Source organism: Eretmochelys imbricata, chromosome 1 (assembly GCF_965152235.1).
Source record: "Eretmochelys imbricata isolate rEreImb1 chromosome 1, rEreImb1.hap1, whole genome shotgun sequence".
NCBI classification, from domain to species: Eukaryota; Metazoa; Chordata; order Testudines; family Cheloniidae; genus Eretmochelys; species Eretmochelys imbricata.
The window spans coordinates 156,011,906-156,031,778 of NC_135572.1; the positions used below are offsets into that span (position 1 = coordinate 156,011,906).

General features: G+C 42.5%; 1 protein-coding gene across 1 annotated transcript in view; it reads left to right on the top strand.

The window, feature by feature from the left end:
• MAOA (monoamine oxidase A) overlaps positions 1-19,873 on the top strand; it is a 39,405-nt gene that overhangs the window by 7,188 nt on the left and 12,344 nt on the right. The window contains exons 2-5 of the mRNA XM_077817604.1: positions 1,118-1,212; positions 3,379-3,516; positions 16,263-16,367; positions 17,605-17,696. Coding sequence (XP_077673730.1) covers positions 1,118-1,212; positions 3,379-3,516; positions 16,263-16,367; positions 17,605-17,696 — 430 coding nt within the window. The remainder of the gene's footprint in view (positions 1-1,117; positions 1,213-3,378; positions 3,517-16,262; positions 16,368-17,604; positions 17,697-19,873) is intronic.

Sequence of the window (19,873 nt, forward strand, 5' to 3'; positions counted from 1 at the left end):
TAACTTTCTCGGTTTCTGAGAATGATTTTTTTTTCTTATGAATGTTTTTCCTACCTATGAAATAAAGTACCATCTGGACAAGGGCTATAGGGATTACTCCATTTTGTCTTCAGAACAAATGCAAACACACAGTTACACTGTCCATAGCATTAGAATGATATATGATCTGGCCTTTTGAGGTGTGTGTGTGTGTGTGTGTGTAAAAGCAGTGGTTTTTAAATCACATCTCTAAGGAGTATGATCAGCATGAATATTAAATTACTGTTCCTTACTGCAGGGTATCTTATTGGAAACCTAAGACTGTCTTTCCGATACTTCAAAACAAAACAAAAGAAAACAAAGAAGCTGCTCTATGCCAAATTGGCCTAAGGAACAATGGGTTAATGACAAACTTGTGATTGTTTTTTACAATCTTGGTTCACATTCATAAAAATAAAGAGGATTGCTATCCTAATGGTTTTTCGGTGTCTCTCATCTCCATCATATGCTCTCATAATTAGATCATCTGGAAGAGAAAATCATTTATCTTGCAAAGCATCCACATTCAGCCAATTTGATTGCCAGGGCCAAACCCTGCTGTATTAAAATAAATCCCTATATCAAATGTACTGTACTTCTGATTGTGGACAGGGATAGTGGCAGGGAGTGAGACAGGGAGTTGATGGGAGAGAGAAGAACTAGGAAAGGTTGCTTTCCGAAGATGTCATTCTATATATCATCATATATTATTTGTAGCACCTAGTGGCTACAATCAACACGGGGGGCCTATCTCTTCAGGCATTGTACAAACACATAGAAAGAAACAGTCCCTGCACTGAATAGCAGATATTTTGTTGTCTAAAATCTTAATAAGTTTTTAAAACCTTGGAGATTGAAGCTTGAGTCTTTGGGATTTTATCTGTCCCAGTGTTTTTTACACAGAGAACTCAAAGTTAATGTTAACCAGATGCTTCTGTAGTGAAGTTGCATTTCACATTTAATAGGGTGCTAAAGCTTTTCACGGCTTCTGGAGACAGCATGGAAAGTTCTGACCACACGGTTTTGTTGTTTTTAAAAAGCTCTTCTTCCTCTGAATAGGTCTTATACTTTAAAATGATAGTTTCTCTTTTTCCTGTAGGTATGTCAGCAGCCAAGCTGCTGGCTGAATCTGGGCTTAGTGTTGTGGTTTTAGAGGCCCGTGACAGAGTTGGAGGAAGGACTTTCACGGTTAAGGTAAGTGCTTTTTGACAGCAGTAACACTTGATTTTGTGGGCGCATAGGGCTAAGGATGGCAAGAGGTTCTGAATGATGCGGACCTTTAAAATGGGTATAAATGTAAAGGTTGCTTATTAAAAACTACATCTCATTTGGATTACGTGGCACGTACAGTGGTTGCCAGTGCGCTTAATGTATATCAGACACTGAATTTGAAACTATTCCCTTCCTCCTTCAGATACAAGTTAGACTTCTGTCCATTGCAGAGGAGAGTCCAAATCATTATTACTTTATATACATGTGCCGGTGGAAGGAAGTTGCCAGACCAATATGATAATAGCTAGTTCTCTTTGGGTATTGTTATGATGTCAGAAAATACAGGGTCGCTATAGATGCCGTATACAGCCAGGATCATATTGTAGAAAGATGTATGTTTGGAAGGACCAAAGGTGGTGTTTTAGGGCAAATGGCCACTCTTTCTACATGGGTACAATCCAGTAGAAGACTGAAAACTTTCACAGATCTGTGATAAGAAGCAATCAAGGCTCTTGAATATTAATATCACATAAGGCTCTGTCATTACAGCTCAGAGGTTTCTTTTAATGCCATTTCCCTATAAGGTTGTCTGTAACAAAACTATTACAAAAACATACTGTACTTTTTTCAGAGTAGCAGCCGTGTTAGTCTGTCTCACCAAAAAGAAAAGGAGTACTTGTGGCACCTTAGAGGCTAACAAATTTATTTGAGCATAAGCTTTCGTGAACTACAGCTCACTTACTTTGTTTCCCAACTACATTGGTTGTCATTAACAAAATAAGCATTTACCTGAGATACCACACTGTGATGTACAAATATTGCAGCTATTTCTGAATCTAACTATAGAGAGATGCTTAATTATGTCAGACACCACTGTGTGGTAACTGGGGATAAGTATTAATATTCAATAGCAACCATTGTACTTCAAATCCCAGCACATAAACAACATCCTTCTATGACATTAAAAATACTTGATTTAAAACTCTTGCTATAAACAAAATCGAACAGAATTATTGTCTTGGGAAATCAGCCTGCTAACAATAGTATGTGTGTCTTCCCAAGTGTATCTGATGCTGTTCAAAGTTCTGCTCCTTCACTGCCAGGCACTAATGCAGCAGGGTTACATGTTCACACTGTATTACATCCCAGTCCTGTGGTGCTGGAGAAGGGATTATTGTTTTCAAATACTCTTGCTCAGACTAGAGGTGCTCAGACACAGGATTATTGTTTTCAAATACAGGTGCTCAGACACAGCAGAGCTAGGGGCCATGTAAGTACCTAGATAGAAACGGCAAGCTTTAATACCAGATCTATTTTCAGTTTGTAAATATTAATAAAGGAAACCTTCTGCAAGGATTGTGGCGGGCCTCTCTTTCAGTACAGAAACACAGTACAATATGGATTCTGAAAAGGTAGGGATAGTTTTTTTTTTTTTTTAACGGCCATTTATTTAGATTTTAACATTGCATCTTGTATGCTACGGACCTCAAATGATTAAAAAGACAATAGGGGAAACTATATTGAAATACTGAAAATAATTATCAAACTGTCATGATAGCATTACCATGTGTAATAGTCCTCCATGTCTCTCATAACCCTCCTTATCAGAACTGTGTGCTTGGTTCTCCACTGCTTTGCACCTCATCTACTCATTGACATGTGGGCATGACTGCATTAAGGCGTGGAGAATTCTAATCTAGCAGTTTTCAAAGTAGCAGCCGTGTTAGTCTGTATCAGCAAAAAGAAAAGGAGTACTTGTGGCACAAATTTATTTGAGCATAAGCTTTCATGAGGTACAGCTCACTTCGTCGGATGCATCTAGCAGTGTTTGACACTCACTTTGCACCAGTTTTGCACAAGTGTAAATAACTACATAACTTAGACCTCAGTGGAGAATCCAGCGCTAACTTTCTTTGCTCTATCAGGAAATGAACAGTGAGACAATAGAGCTTCTTGAATTCTGTAGTTAAAGGACTCAACCCTATACCTGCTTGAGTCAATGAGAGTTTTGTCATTGACCACAATGGGTGTAGGACAGAGGTCATTGTAGAGATTCTGCAATATCTAAGACCACCTTCCAGTTCCTAGAGCTTTCTGCTGCAGGCCATCCTCTAGCCTTTCTGATTCTTGCAATTTTTCTTTTGACAGAACAAGAAAGTTAATTATGTAGATGTAGGTGGAGCATATATAGGACCTACTCAAAACCGAATCCTCCGATTGGCCAAGGAACTGGGTATAGAGACCTATAAAGTCAATATAAAAGAGCGTCTTATCCATTACGTGAAGGTAAGATTTAAATCTTCTTTTCTGCACAGACAGCTAATGAGAATGTTGAACGTTGAAAAGTACTGGCTTTTGTGAAAAGAGTCCTGTGTAAAGTGCCTCTTTGGTAGTTCAGTTATGCATTTATCTGTAGTAGATACTGCTTTTCCATTTTGATTTATTGGCAATTGAAACAAAGATTTTCTTTTTTAAAGTGTGTAAAATATATTCAGTCCTCAGGTGCTGGGGGGAGCAAATGGCCATTCCACCCTCCCCCTTTAAACAAGGGGGAACCAGCCCCCCACCCCACCCCCCTGCCACCACACACTTTTGAGAACCGGAACTCAGAAAGGGCTCGGGGCTCCACCAACCCCTTTTGGCTCCTGACTGAAGATGGATGTAGTAACGGCAGCACCCCTCCTCTGTTGTCATGATAGTGGGGTGGGCAGGACAAATTTGAGTGGCGTTGTGACCCCGTGTTTCCTCCCCACTTTTGCAGTCCTTCCAGCACCCATGATTCAGTTAGACTGTTACAATTTTAAGACAGGACAAATTTGGTACCTAATTATTTTTGAAAATATGCTTTGTAGAGCTTCAATATTTCATAGAATCATAGAATATCAGGGTTGGAAGGGACCCCTGAAGGTCATCTAGTCCAACCCCCTGCTCGAAGCAGGACCTATTCCCAGTTAAATCATCCCAGGCAGGGCTTTGTCAAGCCTGACCTTAAAAACCTCTAAGGAAGGAGATTCTACCACCTCCCTAGGTAACACATTCCAGTGTTTCACCACCCTCTTAGTGAAAAAGTTTTTCCTAATATCCAATCTAAACCTCCCCCACTGCAACTTGAAACCATTACTCCTCGTTCTGTCATCTGCTACCATTGAGAACAGTCTAGAGCCATCCTCTTTGGAACCCCCTTTCAGGTAGTTGAAAGCAGCTATCAAATCCCCCCTCATTCTTCTCTTCTGCAGGCTAAACAATCCCAGCTCCCTCAGCCTCTCCTCATAAGTCATGTGTTCCAGACCCCTAATCATTTTTGTTGCCCTTCGCTGGACTCTCTCCAATTTATCCACATCCTTCTTGTAGTGTGGGGCCCAAAACTGGACACAGTACTCCAGATGAGGCCTCACCAATGTCGAATAGAGGAAAACGATCACGTCCCTCGATCTGCTCGCTATGCCCCTACTTATACATCCCAAAATGCCATTGGCCTTCTTGGCAACAAGGGCACACTGCTGACTCATATCCAGCTTCTCGTCCACTGTCACCCCTAGGTCCTTTTCCGCAGAACTGCTGCCTAGCCATTCGGTCCCTAGTCTGTAGCGGTGCATTGGATTCTTCCATCCTAAGTGCAGGACCCTGCACTTATCCTTATTGAACCTCATCAGATTTCTTTTGGCCCAATCCTCCAATTTGTCTAGGTCCTTCTGTATCCTATCCCTCCCCTCCAGCGTATCTACCACTCCTCCCAGTTTAGTATCATCCGCAAATTTGCTGAGAGTGCAATCCACACCATCCTCCAGATCATTGATGAAGATATTGAACAAAACCGGCCCCAGGACCAACTCTTGGGGCACTCCACTTGATACCGGCTGCCAACTAGACATGGAGCCATTGATCACTACCCGTTGAGCCCGACAATCTAGCCAGCTTTCTACCCACCTTATAGTGCATTCATCCAGCCCATACTTCCTTAACTTGCTGACAAGAATACTGTGGGATATTTCTGGATGGCTGTCCAGTCTTTTGCATCCTGCTTTCGAAAACTCGTATGACTTTAATCAGAAGCATTTATAGAAGCTGTAAGCAGCTCTGTGTGAAAATTCTTTGCTCTTTAATTTTTTTATTTTCTAATATAACCTTGTAAAATGAGGGGGGGAAAAACACCCATATAGGTTTTGAGCCCCACAAGGAGTAAATGCCAAACAAAGAGCTACTTCTCTGGCAACAATTTACATTTTTAGCTATGACCACGTCTAAATAAAATGACAGTTCCCATGCCTGCTTGGCCACACTACTTGCTTTTTTATTTCCTTAAAATTCTCCATACATTCTTCCCTTTAAATGAAGTGACATCAAGATAATAGCTGATCAGTTCTGCAAGTTGCCTGCTGCTTGGGCAAGTGGCCATTTTCATTGAACAAACAGCAGTTCCATGGAATGTTATTTTTTCCTCGCTGAAGAAAAACAATGAACAGCTGAAAATTGGAAGTGGGCCTTGAGAAACAGTTTCTGATATGAAATACCAGGAAGACCCAGTCATAGAAGCACAAAAACAGTTTTGTAGTTTAAACTATTTTTAAAACACATTTTATTTTTCTAACACTCAAAATATGCCATTTATGAAAATATTTACATGTAAATGATTTGCCTAATATTGTTATATAAATAAAATCCTATAAAGAACATGTAGGATAATACCAGATATGACATACTTTTCACAGTAACAAGGCTAACTGCACCTCTGACCCCTTCTGATCTCTGTGCGCTCACCTCCTCTCAGGTCTCAAGCCTTTAGCCATCACCTTTCTCTTGGGGTGGAATCATGTGATTCCTTCATTCTCAGGCCAGGCCTTAGCTGCAGTCCCCAGTGATGCACCATGATTTATTCAGCAGGCTTGACTTAGGCTCAGACCTTGCAGTTCTATTCCCTCCAGGAGCAGTGACAGTAGTAAACAATGACCAGGCAGCTTCCTTAAAGCAAAATATTACTTATTTAGAACCAAAGCATTTAAGAGAAAACAGATCTTAAAAACTAGAAAACATACTACATGTATGTCTAGCCTATTAGGCATTTACCATTTTTCACATGGGGACGCTAGTGGTTCTAAGCTTCCTAAAGGCCCCCCTGAGACCTCTAGGGTTTGCATAATTTGTTCTCTTAACTCACAAACCATTTCTTTCCCCCTGCTTCACAAGGAGTCTCCTTTTAAAAGCTGCTTAGTCTTTGTGATCACCCCGTGTCCCAGAAACTAGTCATCTTTTAACTGTTTCATAGAATATCAGGGTTGGAAGGGACCTCGGAGGTCATCTAGTCCAGTCTCCTGCTCAAAGCAGGACCAATCCCCAACAATTTGTAGCCCTTTGATTTATTCGTTCCTAGTCATGGCAGAAAAAGGCTTACAACTTTGTTGGATACAGAATTAAAAATCCTTGAAGTAGATAGCTTTGCCCATTGCCTTGCAAATGTGTGCTGAGGTGTCCATATCTGGTCCATTGTCATCTTCCTATTTGTTTTTTCCCCCAGTCCCCACTTAAGCTAGATCAGTACATTCATACAGGAAAGTCTTAACCCAATTACACAATAACTTCCCCTCACTGAACAGATCACATACCATGTTCCTAAAATTGTCCTCTCAACATTCTTAGATTATTAGGTGTCAGTTCCTACAGTATTTATAGCAGTATTACATCTCAATATTCTTAGGTTATTACTTAGCAGCTCTACTTCTGTTACAATGCTTACAAAATAAATTGGACCAGGTTTTCAGTCTCTGTAAATTGTTATAGCTCCAGTGACTTCAATCAAGCTATGCTGGTTTGCACTATTTGAACATCTAGCCTACTGTATTTAATTTAAACTCAAATGTGGGCCCCTTTCCTTCTTAATGACTCTGCCTGTCCTGTGTGCTAGAAGCCTCTAATAGGATACATGAATTCATACCCTAAATCCATTTTGACACTGTAGATCCACGTTTCTTTGTCCCAGGTTTCATTATGTGTGCTTTAGGTAATGACCGTGCTTCTCCCATAAGCTTTCTTTGGTGTAGAAGTGTGTTCCTGAGTAAGAAGCAGAATTACAAGCTTGTCAACTATCCTACATGCCATGGGCTAGTCCTGGATTTGGCCTTGCAATCCTGCTGAGCTACCTTTCTTCTGTATGTAGGGCTTCTGAAATCTCAGATCAGAGCAACAGAAAGCAGATTAAGTTCTTAACATGCTGACTGCCGTAGGTGCTAAATAAATAATGCCTCCCTTTCTCCAGTAGGACTGCTATTCCAGGGGCTGGAAGGCAAAACGATCAGAAGCTGCCTTCTTTCTCTGTCAGCTGTTCCCCTTCCTCCTCTTCCTTCTTCAGTGTATCATCGTTCTGTGTTGCACTATAGCACAAAGATCCCACCCATCACTGGTTGTCTAATGTAACATTGGGTTCATCTACACTTGGAGCTGGGAGTGCGATTCCCAGCTCAAGGAGACGTACTTGCGCTAGCTCTGATCAAACTAGCATGCTAACTATAGAACGTAGCAGTGGCTGTGAGAGCAGCAAGATGGGCTAGTTACCGCGAATACATACTAGGGGTCTCTGACAGGTATGTAATCGGGGTGGCTAGCCCCTCCTGCCACTTGCACTGTGGTGATTACATTCTATTTTTAGTGCACAAGCTCAATGACTGCTAGTGCAGGTATGTCTCCTCCTTGTACCCCAAGCTACAAGAGAAGACACATCAATCTCAGATATCCCCCTTTGTGGGAGGCACATAAACACTAGGACAGAACCTGACAGCATGGTCTATTTCTCTCTCCCTCCCACGAATTCCAGCCCTAAACTACTTGCTTTCTTCCCCTCGGATCTCCATTACTCTTTCTTCTTTCCCTTGAGATTTTGTGTTATATCACATTCTCAGATGGCAACTACACTATCTCCCTTTTAATCCATTCTCAAGATCCATTTCTACTGTGATGCGTACAAGAAGTTAGCTACTTAATACTGAGTACGTTAAGGGGCATTCAAGGCTATATATATAATTGCTTGTATGTTTTATCCCTCTCCCTCCTGTTCATATGTTTCTTGGCTTCTTAAATTATAAACCCTTTAGGGTAGGGGTTGTGTCTTCATGGGTGGAAGCATGCCTAGCACATTCTAAATGCTACTGGAATCTAAACAACAATAGTACTTCCCAGAAAATGTAGAGTTAGTCAACAGACTATTTGATACGTGGAATTATGGGCATGAAATTCCTTTATTGATCTGGAAAATATTTGCTATTTAAATTACCAGGTTAATTAATTGTAAGTTGTGGATTTGCTACCAAGTTCCACATTTGAACGGAAAGCACTCAGGGGCAAGATTTAAAACATTTCTATTTAACTGTAATACAGTATCTCTCTCAGCTAAGGCTTGTCATAGTTTGTTTAGCTGTGGTTAAACAGGGAGCTCCATTCCCAAGTGCTTGTCTCTGAGGTTCACATTCCAGCTGTGCTGAGGTCAGAGAGGGGAATGGACAGATTGTTCAGGAAGCCCAAGCCAGCTTTAGACTTTGCTGTGACAGTTTCAACCATTCATGCCCCACCACAGATTCACAGAGATTTTTTGTTCGGCAGTTTCCCACATGAGTCAGGAGGCTTTGCTCTAGGATACTGCTTAGAAACATTTAATTTAGAAGCAAGGAAATTTAGCTAGGAAGCAACTAAAGAGATTTAGAGTACTCCAAGACATTCTGTGAACTTCTATCTGGGGAAAGAATTTTTAAAGTGTATTATACTAATTGCACTTTTAAACGGGAGCAGCTCCGGAGCAGTGGAGCTGCAGGTTTTTGCCTGGAGCTGGAGCGGAGCCAGAGCACAGCTCCAAAGCTCTGCTTTTAAAGAACCATGAGCTTTGACTGGTAGGTAGATTTCCTTTGCAGCCACTGTGTATCTAAAAAATCCAAACCCAAACCTACTATCTGTCTTTTCGCATTTTTTGTTCTTTCTTTTTCTATAGAAAGAACTCCACTTGTTACCATGTCAACCAACATGAATCAAAAGCTAGTTCATATTCTGAAACACTAAATATATTTGGTTTTGGCATGTAGATTTTGCTTAGCTATTAGGCTATCTCTCCAGCAAGACTGTTCTTTATTTATTGGCCCCCCCGCCCAGTAAGAGTGTTTTAGGAATGAGGGGGAAAGGGAGGACTTCTTCCTTCACAGATCTGGTTGACAGTGGGGGGGTTGTTTTTTTTTCTGCCTGATATGTTACTTTCATTGAAAGTCCCTCCATTTTCACTTTCATGTCAGTTGAACAGAAGCTTCTAGAAATCATAGCTGTTGGTACCTTGCTGTGGTGTTAAATGAAGCTCCTCTTACAAAATGTGCAGCCTATTGGTGTCTGTCTGCAGCATTCACACTGATACACAAAATCAATGGGTAGATAAGGGATTTTTTTTTTTTTTTTAAATTTTGGTTGTGCTGCATTCACTCAGCATTTTCAAAGCATATGAACTTCTGGCAAATGGCAGTCGTTTGCATGTAAAGCATGGTGTCTTATATAGAATGATTTCTTCCACGCAAAGGGTACATCTATACTGCAGCTGGGAGCATGCTTTCCAGCTCAGGTACGCAGACACACACTAGCTCTGCTCAAGCTTGCACATGAAAAATAGCGTTGTAGCTGGGGGTAACATGGGTGGCAGCTCAGGCTAACTGCCTGAATACAAACCCTCCCAGACCTTTTGGGTATATACTTCGGTAGCTAGCCTAAACCGCGGCCCAAACTGCCCCTAGGTACCTTTTAGTACAGTAGCTCAAGCAGAATTAGCACGTCCGTCTACATACACGGGGATGAAGGTGCAGCTGGCGAAGGTGTGAGCAAGTCTGTGTAGAGATTTGTGAACTGCAGAATCAGATCCAATAAGGGGAACGACAGACATTCTGAATCTGAATGTTCTTGTTCCTTATGCACGAGCACTTGGGAAGAAGGGCATGATGGCATAAGGAGCCACCGCTCCAGCCCAACCTGTGGGCATTGTGCAAGGCCCAAGGGCAGTCTCAGTCCCTGCATTCAGCGGAACACAGGGGCTGCTTCTTCTAGGTACCACCGTGGTGCACATTGCCCCAAAGGAGGCGTGGGAGAAGAGACAGGTTTCAAAACACACACGCACCTCTGCCCTCCCTCCCCCAGCTCCCAGATCAGCAGAGAGGAGTAGGCTGTGCCATCCTCAAGGTGGGTGCAGCTGTGCACTTCCCTTGCACATCTTGAAGCTTAGGGTGGGATTGCATCTCCCTGAACTTTGCTTGGGGTGGGATGGCTCCGAAGTGCATCCTACCATGGACTAAATGCCACCATTTAGCCCTGTGTGTGCACAGTGCAGCTCTAACAGAAGCCTTCTCTCCAAATTGCTTTTGCTAAGCACTGAGCTGTGGAGCATCAGATTGTTTTCTTTTCTTTGGTGTGAGGTAACTAAGTCAGGCAGGCAGCAGGATTAAAGTCTGTAGGAAAGTACTCAACACCCTAGGGAAAGAAAAATTAAATAAACTCTGTGGGTTAGTCAGGCAGCCTGGCTATTAGCATGGGAACCAAGCCAGGAGGTTATTTGCTTTTCAGTTAAGGAAACAGTAGTTCAAGGTAATCCACCCAGAACGTTACAACTAGCATAAAAATGAGATAATTTCAACCCTTGCTCACCGCAATGAACCCCTCTGTAAAGAACAAAGACGCCACTGATGCCCTGCTTGGGATGTGGCAACTTTTAAAAGCAGTTATATAAACTTTTGGGCCAATAACCACTTGGCCTGGATTTCCCCCTCCCCTGGAAACACCCATGCAAGAAGGTGGCATGGGGATGGAAGATGGTCAGAAACTACAGTGATGGGCACCAGGATAAGCATCTGCATAGATAGATCAATGATTTCCCCCTTGGAGCTTTCCTTGTATCAGTCCTTTGGGTTGAAGTAGCAGCTTCCCTGCCCCGCATGCTCCACAGATCTCCTGAGGTCTCCAGCAGGCCCAGGCTATCTGCATGGAGGTCCTGTGTCTACATGCTAGATTTGGGGACCTCTAATCTCAGCCCCATCATCTCCCTGGCAGTGTGGCTCCATTGGAGCCATGTAGTCAAGGACTTCCCCAGTTGCTGCTTCCTCCAGGATCCCACTCCTCCTGAAGTTGCCTTCCCTGGCACAGAAGAACTACATAGAAGTTAACGCAGCTTCACGCTGTATTAATTGTCCACTGTTCTAATTCACTGGTTTGAGGGGAGTAAAAGGTGCATCCCGCTTGACTCTTCCCCCTTCTGTATGCAGCGCATCATTTCGCCATCTACAGATCCCAGACTTCACTGAGGTCTCTCCACAGGGTCCAGGCCTGCCAGGAAGGTTATTGTTGTAGAAGTCACCAGCACCACACATACCCCACCACACCTCTACCTTCCCTTGTGGGGGACAAGGGAGTAATTCTGAGGGAAAGATCCAGCCCCTGTGGTTAGAATCGCTAGAGTTTAGCAGGTGAAAGGAAGTAAATCAGGGATCGGTCCTCGGTACGGTTTTGTTCAGTATCTTCATAAATGATCTGGAGGATGGTGTGGATTGCACCCTCAGCAAGTTTGCAGATGACACTAAACTGGGAGGAGAGGTAGATACGGTGGCAGGTAGGGATAGGATACAGAGGGCCCTAGACAAATTAGAGGATTGGGCCAAAAGAAATCTGATAAGGTTCAAGAAGGACAAGTGCAGAGTCCTGCACTTAGGACGGAAGAATCCCATTCACCACTACAGACTAGGGATCGAATGGCTAGGCAGCAGTTCTGCAGAAAAGGACCTGGGGGTTACAGTGGACGAGAAGCTGGATATGAGTCAACAGTGTGTCCTTGTTGCCAAGAAGGCCAATGGCATTTTGGGCTGTATAAATAGGGGCATTGCCAGCAGATCGAGGGACGTGATCGTTCCCCTCTATTCGAGATTGGTGAGGCCTCATCTGGAGTACTGTGTCCAGTTTTGGGCCCCAAACTACGAGAAGGATGTGGAAAAATTGGAAAGAGTCCAGCGGAGGGCAACAAAAATGATTAGGGGACTGGAACACATGACTTATGAGGAGAGGCTGAGGGAACTGGGATTGTTTAGTCTGCAGAAGAGAAGAATGAGGGGGGATTTGATAGCTGCTTTCAACTACCTGAAAGGTGGATCCAAAGAGGATGGATCTAGACTGTTCTCAGTGGTAGCAGGTGACAGAACAAGGAGTAATGGTCTCAAGTTGCAGTGGGGGAGGTTTAGGTTGGATATTAGGAAAAACTTTTTCACTAGGAGGGTGGTGAAACACTGGAATGCGTTACCTAGGGAGGTGGTGGAATCTCCTTCCTTAGAAGTTTTTAAGGTCAGGCTTGACAAAGGCCTGGCTGGGATGATTTAGTTGGGGATTGGTCCTGCTTTGAGCAGGGGGTTGGACTAGGGGTTGGTCCTGCTTTGAGCAGGGGGTTGGACTAGATGACCTCCTGAGGTCCCTTCAACCCTCATATTTTATGATTCTATGAAATAAAGGGACCCCAGTGATCCTTTCTGCTACTTTCTTTAGAGAGCCAGTTTGTCACGTCCAGGGTGGGGCATGAAAGGGCCTGGAAGCATTCCTTCTGTGCCAGAGCTCTGGCTAGGTGTTAGTTGTGCTGGTGCAGCTGGTCCTCCCTGCTCAGGCTTTCAGTGCTGTAGGTCAGCAGAAGAAATTTAGTCTTCAGAGCCGCGGATCGAACACCTCATCCAAGGCCTAATCCTCAGTCCACCAATGTCAATAGAAATTTTGTCACTGACTTTTTAGGGCCCAGGATTTGGCCCTCCAAATACCATTAAAATTCCAGTCAGTTACTGAAAGCTGTTACGTACCAAGCCAGTGCTATTGCCTCAGTTTAGCAAAAGAAAATAAATAAAAGCACAATAATTTCAATGTTTGGATTGTAAGCTCTTTTGTTCTGTGTTATATAGTAACTAGCACAATGGGGTCCTGGTCTGAGACTGGGGCTCCTAGGCGCTATACTGCAATACCAATAATAGTAAATAATAAAAGAAGAAATGAGTGTCAGAAGTAATGCTAAACGTTTCTAAACTTGCTCCGAGTAGGCTTAGATTACATGGTGGTTAAAATATTGGCAGCCGGTCTGCACTAGCAGTGGAGCTGAACTGGGGCTAGTGCAGCAGTGGGAAATGTGCAGGAGAACACTAGTGTAGACGCAGCCAGTATGGCTAGAGAGCGTGCAGATTCTGTCTGTCACATTCGGAGTTCCAACTGCAGTAAATCAGAGAAGAGTTTTTGGAGTATCTGAGCATTTTGCTGCCTAAATCAGTTGAATCAATAGCTAACATTGGCAGAGCTGCTTTGGAAGAAGGCCTACAGAGTTACTGTCAGCTGTTATTATCTGGCTCTTGCTGTGGGCACTGATAAAGGAGTGCCTTGGTTTGAATAAGGGAGGGGAGGGACGGGAGGGATTTATTTTGAACCTACAGTCACAAAAGTGACTCTGCCACTTTTTTTTTAAAAAAATAAACACTTTCTGGGATTGAGTAAAATAGGCTTAAAATGTGAGGTGTGGTGTGTTAGCTAGTCCATTCCCAATGGAAGTTCAGTATCCATATTGCCAGTTTGTGTGAAGAAGGGTCTTTATTACACAGTAAAAAGAAACTGAGCTTCTTTGAAAGAGAAAGTACCTCCTTCTTGTATCTATCTTGGCTTTCTGTAGCTAAGAGTTGGGTGAGATTCTTCTATTCATGCAGGAGATAGAGCTGTGGGAAGTTTTCATATTGTCATTCATTCTGAAGGGAGAGTTTATTTCTGCCCATTCCCTCAATGTCACCTATGCATTGCAACACCTGGCTTTGTAGCCTCAGTAATAATTAATCTTTAAGGCAATGAGATGGTGAACTTAGACCTTGCCCTTTGCCTTTCAGTGGCATTCGCTTTGTTTTATGATGAGAGAGTGTGTGCTGATATTTCAGATGCATCTAGAGTCCTGATTAATAATAGTTAAGCTCTACAAATACAGAATATGATTTTTTTTTAAACAAAGCAGTAAGAAAGATTTTTAAAAACCAAATAATTTGCTCCTTCCTATAGCATTTATCCCTTATGAATAGTATCAGTTTACCAAGCTAGGACTTCTGCTGTACTAGCCAGTACATCATGATTCAGCATCCATCCAGTCTCATCTGCTCCACCCTACAGCACAGTTTGTTCTCTTCCAAATTCCACTTCAGAGCTGCTGCCCAAAGCGAAGGAGGAAGCAGTTTGTCTTGATCTGAATAACTACCTTGCAGCTGGTTCAGGGGAGCGTTCGTTCTGTTCTAGTAGCAGCAAGTGCACATACTGCAGCCACACTGGAGGGATGTGGAGCAGAGATTATGGGCAGCAATTCCCACCCCACCCTCTCCTAAAAAAGATGGGGGAGAAACTGTGGCCCCGATGGTTGAGAATGGCTACAAAAGAACTCTGAGCTAAACAAGTACCCAGTACCCAGAGGGAGTACCCTGTTTCAAGTGCTCAACATAATTTGAAAAAAAAACAACAACAACCCCGTAAGGACTTTGGGAGCCTGAGCAGCACTGAGAGTGGGAGGAGGTGACAGTGGCTCAAGGCATTATACCTAGCTGGGCCACAAGCTGGCACTGTACCTCCTAGATTTGCTGTGAGAGCACGTTCGCTACCAGCTCTTGCTACAATTGGGACAAAGGTATAGCCCACATTCCCCATCCCATCCCAGAGCAGCCCTTTGGCCTCAGGTCATTGTGTGGAGATAGAAGGATCATGGCTACATCTTACTGAGGGATCAAATACTACTGGCTATGCCAGGCAACGCCACCCACCCTCCCGCTGCAGTACGATACCTGCCTCCTGTATCCTCTCATCTCCGCACATCTGCACTAGAACATCCATAATTTGACCCTAAATCTTGAGGTTTGCCTTCTTTACTAGTCTCACCAGCTCGGGTGGTGAAATGCCCTGGTGAAGGGTTTTGGTGTTAGGATCTCTGTAGAAAGCCAGTCAGAAGAGAATTAACAGGGCGCGCACACACACACAGCACAAAGTCAATGGGAATTTTGACATTGAGTTCAAGAGGAGCAGGTTCAGAATGATTTGGTGAGGAAAATATGGTGACTGTTGATCCAGCTCCTCATTCAGATAAGAGCTGTCAAGAGAACCAGCTACTCAAATGTGTGTCGTTGGATTGCTTTCCTTTTAATGATTTCCCAAGGTCATCGGAAGTAGCCTGTATAGCTGCAGCAGTTTCCTGGCAGATCCATTTTTGTATGTATTCATAACGAGAATTATTTTCTGAAGCCAAAAACATCTGGAGGGTTTATTTAATTGGTTTGTTTTTAGTATAGAATTTTTTAGATGCTAGTGTTGTCTCAGGATGCGTCATATCACAAAGGAATGTGGCCAAATTTCTAAGCCTAGTGACTGATGATCAGTGACTGCAGTCAAAGATATTCAGGTAGTTCTGATGCTTATTGAGAGTTTATCCAAATTTTTCGTTGCTTATTCAGTGTGAGCCACCAAATTGTCTCAGTTTCAGCCATCAGTAACAGGCTTAGCAGCAAGGAATACTTAACATTTAGAACTTGTCTTCCTGAGGAGTTATTCCAGAATAGCTATTTCCTGTGTGTGAATATTTTGTGCATTAAGACATTCTTATTCTGGAATAAGAGCATCCGTACATGGAGTTAATCAGAAATCACTAATCTATTTTAAAGTCACACCCCACCTTATTCCAGATTATTTTTATGTGTATACAAGCCCTCAGACATGGCTGAAATCTGCTCTATTATCTAAAACCAGATGCTACAAAAACTGAATTTTTGGATCCTATTAAGACAACTTGGTTTTCTTAAGTTTGTCACCTGGCCTACTTGTTGATCAGCATTTCTCACAGCAGAAATTTACCTAGGGTTCATTTACAAAGACTTTTTGGATTGAAAGTTAATTATAATATTGCTTTGGTAACTGCAATTTCTGTTTAATTTGTGCTGCCGTGAAGCCTTGATCCGTTTTCTGTTGTATCTCAGTTGGTTACCTTTATTTGTGCATTTCAGGGGAAGTCCTACCCATTCCAGGGTGCATTCCCTCCCATATGGAATCCCATAATTTACCTGGATTATAACAATCTGTGGAGGACAATGAATGAAATGGGGAAAGAGGTATGATGTAAATGCGGACTGCATATAAATCTATCATGAGATTATACCATCAGTCTTGGTGTCACAGGGAATAGGCTTTTTTATATGAAGGTTCAGAAAAACCCTTTCAGAATTCCAATATGGAGTGTCAGACAACAACCACAAACACTGAACGGTATCAGGGCACGTGCACTGAAAGGGTAGAAGTGATTTTTATGGCTAAAGATTGGAGGCTAAAATGTGCTATTTTACTAAAGGACTTTTAAAAATGTCAAACCCTGGACCATGGACGACTAGACTGTGTTTAGACAGCCTACCCTTTATAAAGGATATAGCTGCAGGGCCCCAGGAAAAGCGCTGTACGTCACAGAGGTAAGATTCCTGCCTTGCTTGGGGAGAATAGCAATACGTTACTAATCCAGACCGGTAGGGGAGTGTTACCTCCTGTGGTGGCGCAGCTGTGCTGTCCGGTGTATTGGGAAAGAGGCAAAGTCAAGATTCTGCCAACGTGCTCCAGGATGGGGCAAAGCAGCGGATGTGCTTAGCACTTGCTTACCCCTGCTGTAGGTCCAGGAAGGACAGCATAGGAGTTGCGGGGGTGCTTACTGTTATGATGATATTGATGTTTGTGGGCAGCTCCGTAAGATGGACTACAGGCTAGTTCAGAGTGACATTATTTTTAAAACCAAAATTTGTAAATGCTTCAGAAATGGAACTTTTAACATTCCTGACCATCCACTGTGCAAAAAAATCCCTGCAGAGGATTCCAAACTTTCAGGTATCTGTCAACTGTTCCATAACCTTTCTACTGAACTGAAGGCCAATCTGGCAAAGACTCACACACCTCAATAACTTCACTCACACAAGGACAAGTTACTCATATGTGTAAGGTTTTGCATTATGATGTACCTACACTACATGCTTTCTCCCAGAAATCTCTGATAATACCTTTCTTTCGACAAGACTCAAATAAACAGTAGTGCATTCCTGTGTTGAGACTTGTAGGCAGCAGATCAGCATTAAATGTGTAGTTCAGTTTTACAGTGTGAATAAAAGGCCAGATTCTGCCTTCAGTTTTACTCTGGGTTTGCATGAGTGTATCTATTGATGAAACAGAGAGAGTCCAGATTTACACCAGTGTACCAGTAGGTGGGAGCAAATTTGACCCCCTATATTAGCAGGCCTGGGGCTGCAAACTAAATATGACTAGGTAGTAATATACTATGCACTAAGTTTAATATTTTGCCTTCATTTGTAGATCCCTGCTGATGCACCCTGGGCGGCCCCACATGCTGCAGAATGGGACAAAATGACAATGAAAGAGCTCACCGACAAAATTTGCTGGACCAAGTAGATAACATTTTATTCACTTTAAAATCCTCTAGCTTCCTTGGCACGTTATATGATGGGGTGTAAAGTGCACTTACTGAGGTCTTCATCACGCTCTTATTGACTTCAAGTGGGTCAGGTCAGACTTCAATTTTGCAGATGATGCAAAGGGAAAAGGGATTGTAATGACTTAGGAGGAGAGAGTTAAAAATATAGAATGAGCCTGACAAATTAGATGTTTCTGAAATCACTGAAATGAGATTCAATAAGGACAGAGGCAAGGTGGCTAATGTATGAAGAATAATTGAATGCTCCAGCAAAGAATAGAAGATAATTGGGTAGACAGTAGGAAGAGGGAAGGTTGTAAAGGTATAGTGGATGATAAATTGAATGCATTAACAGTGCTGTGCTGTCACAAAGGCAGCAAATGTGATACTAGATTGTCTCAACAGAAGTACCCATGTAAAACGAGTTAAGTGTTTGTTTCTTTTTGCTCAGCATTAGCGAGGCCACAACTAGAGTAGTTTTTGGTGGTGCGGTGTATAAAAAATTGACTAATTAGAGCAAGCCCAAACATCATAAATAAATAAAAATGATATATGGATTTTACAGCAGTTGGTCTATGAGGGCAGGTTAAGAGAGTTGAACATGCAAGGAGCTGAGCGCCTCAACTCCCAGTGTTCGGCACCTGGCAGCACCAGGGTCTTAGATTGTAAGCTTTTGTGGGAATGGGCATTGTCTTTTCCTTGTCTGTAAAGTGCCATGCACTTCCAGGTGCTATCTGAATAAAAACACCACTGCCTGGATGTGGAGTCAGCAGCTCCAGTTGTGGTCTGCTCTTCCTTCCTCATTTCATAGCATCCGCCCTATAATGAGGCAAACAGAACCAGGTAGACTGTATTAAACCTATCCCACTTTGCTGTGCCATTCCCTTACACTGTACTAGAATAGCTTCCACCTCTATACTTAGTACAATACCTTTTATTTAGGCAGGTCAGCACTGTTTGCCTTTTCTTTCTTACTAGTTTTTAGCACTATATCAAAGATTTCAGACTACTTTCTCCCTCAAGGTATTGTGCTTCTCTGAATCCTTCTCCTGCTCTGAGGCTTACAGAATATGGCCACTAGGTTTCTGTCCTGATTGTTATTGCATGATATTTTCCATACAATTAATTTTATAAGCCACTTGTCTGCCCATGCCTGTAGTCCAGTGGTTATCAACCTGGAGCCCAGTCAGCACACAGCTGTGGCCCATGTAACATGCTCAGGGCCATACAGGTAGCATATATACAGGTGTGGATGCGGCCCACATAACACATAGAGAGCTGCTTATGTAGCCCATGATGGTAATAGGTTGAGAATCACTGTTGTAGTCTATAAAAGTAATTGTGAGCAGTCCTTTCTACACCCAATGGACTTTCTTCTAAGTCAGTAACTCACAGATGTATAAGCAGTACTAGATTTATAATAAGCTGTATGCTACAGTGCTTCTATGCAAAGTGAACAAAACTGATACTTTTGCTGATTCTTGTAATTTTAATGAGGATGTTGAGCTGAGATATGTTCAAAAACTCAAAACTCTCTCTGCTTTATTCCCTTCAAACCAATCAAAGTTTCTGAGCCATTGCTCAGAATGGTAGTATTATAAGTAGGAAACTCATCTTTCTGCATGCTGGGTACTTTCAGAGCCACACCAATAACTTGCAAAGGCAAGTAAAGCGCATGCCTAAGTAAATTAAATCTATCCTCAGAGCCAAAGTAAGAAAGGGCTGTAAAAGTTCACAAGTTACATATTCCATCAGAGATAGCTTGCTAAGTTGGTTACCTCAGCAAATGAATAGAGATTCTCTCTGTTAATGAAACTTTATCTGGAAGCACTTTGACTGTCTTTCATAAATGATCTAACTTAGTATGCTAATTAACAAATCACAAGTGAAATATAGGTGAATACTCTGGGCCTAATTCTCTGGTGGTGTAACACTGTTGTGTTGAGTGGAGTTACACCAGCAGGGAATTTGGCCCTCTGTATATATATTTACTATGATTGCTGTCATTGCTGTACATTGTAGTACTTAAATTTGATGAGGCAATAAAATTTATTGCAGTGACATGTGGGAGAGTAAGGAGTGGCCTTGGAAGTGTACTCCTTAAGCTACCAGGGATGTATCAAACCGTGGGAGTGTCTACTTGATGAGCTC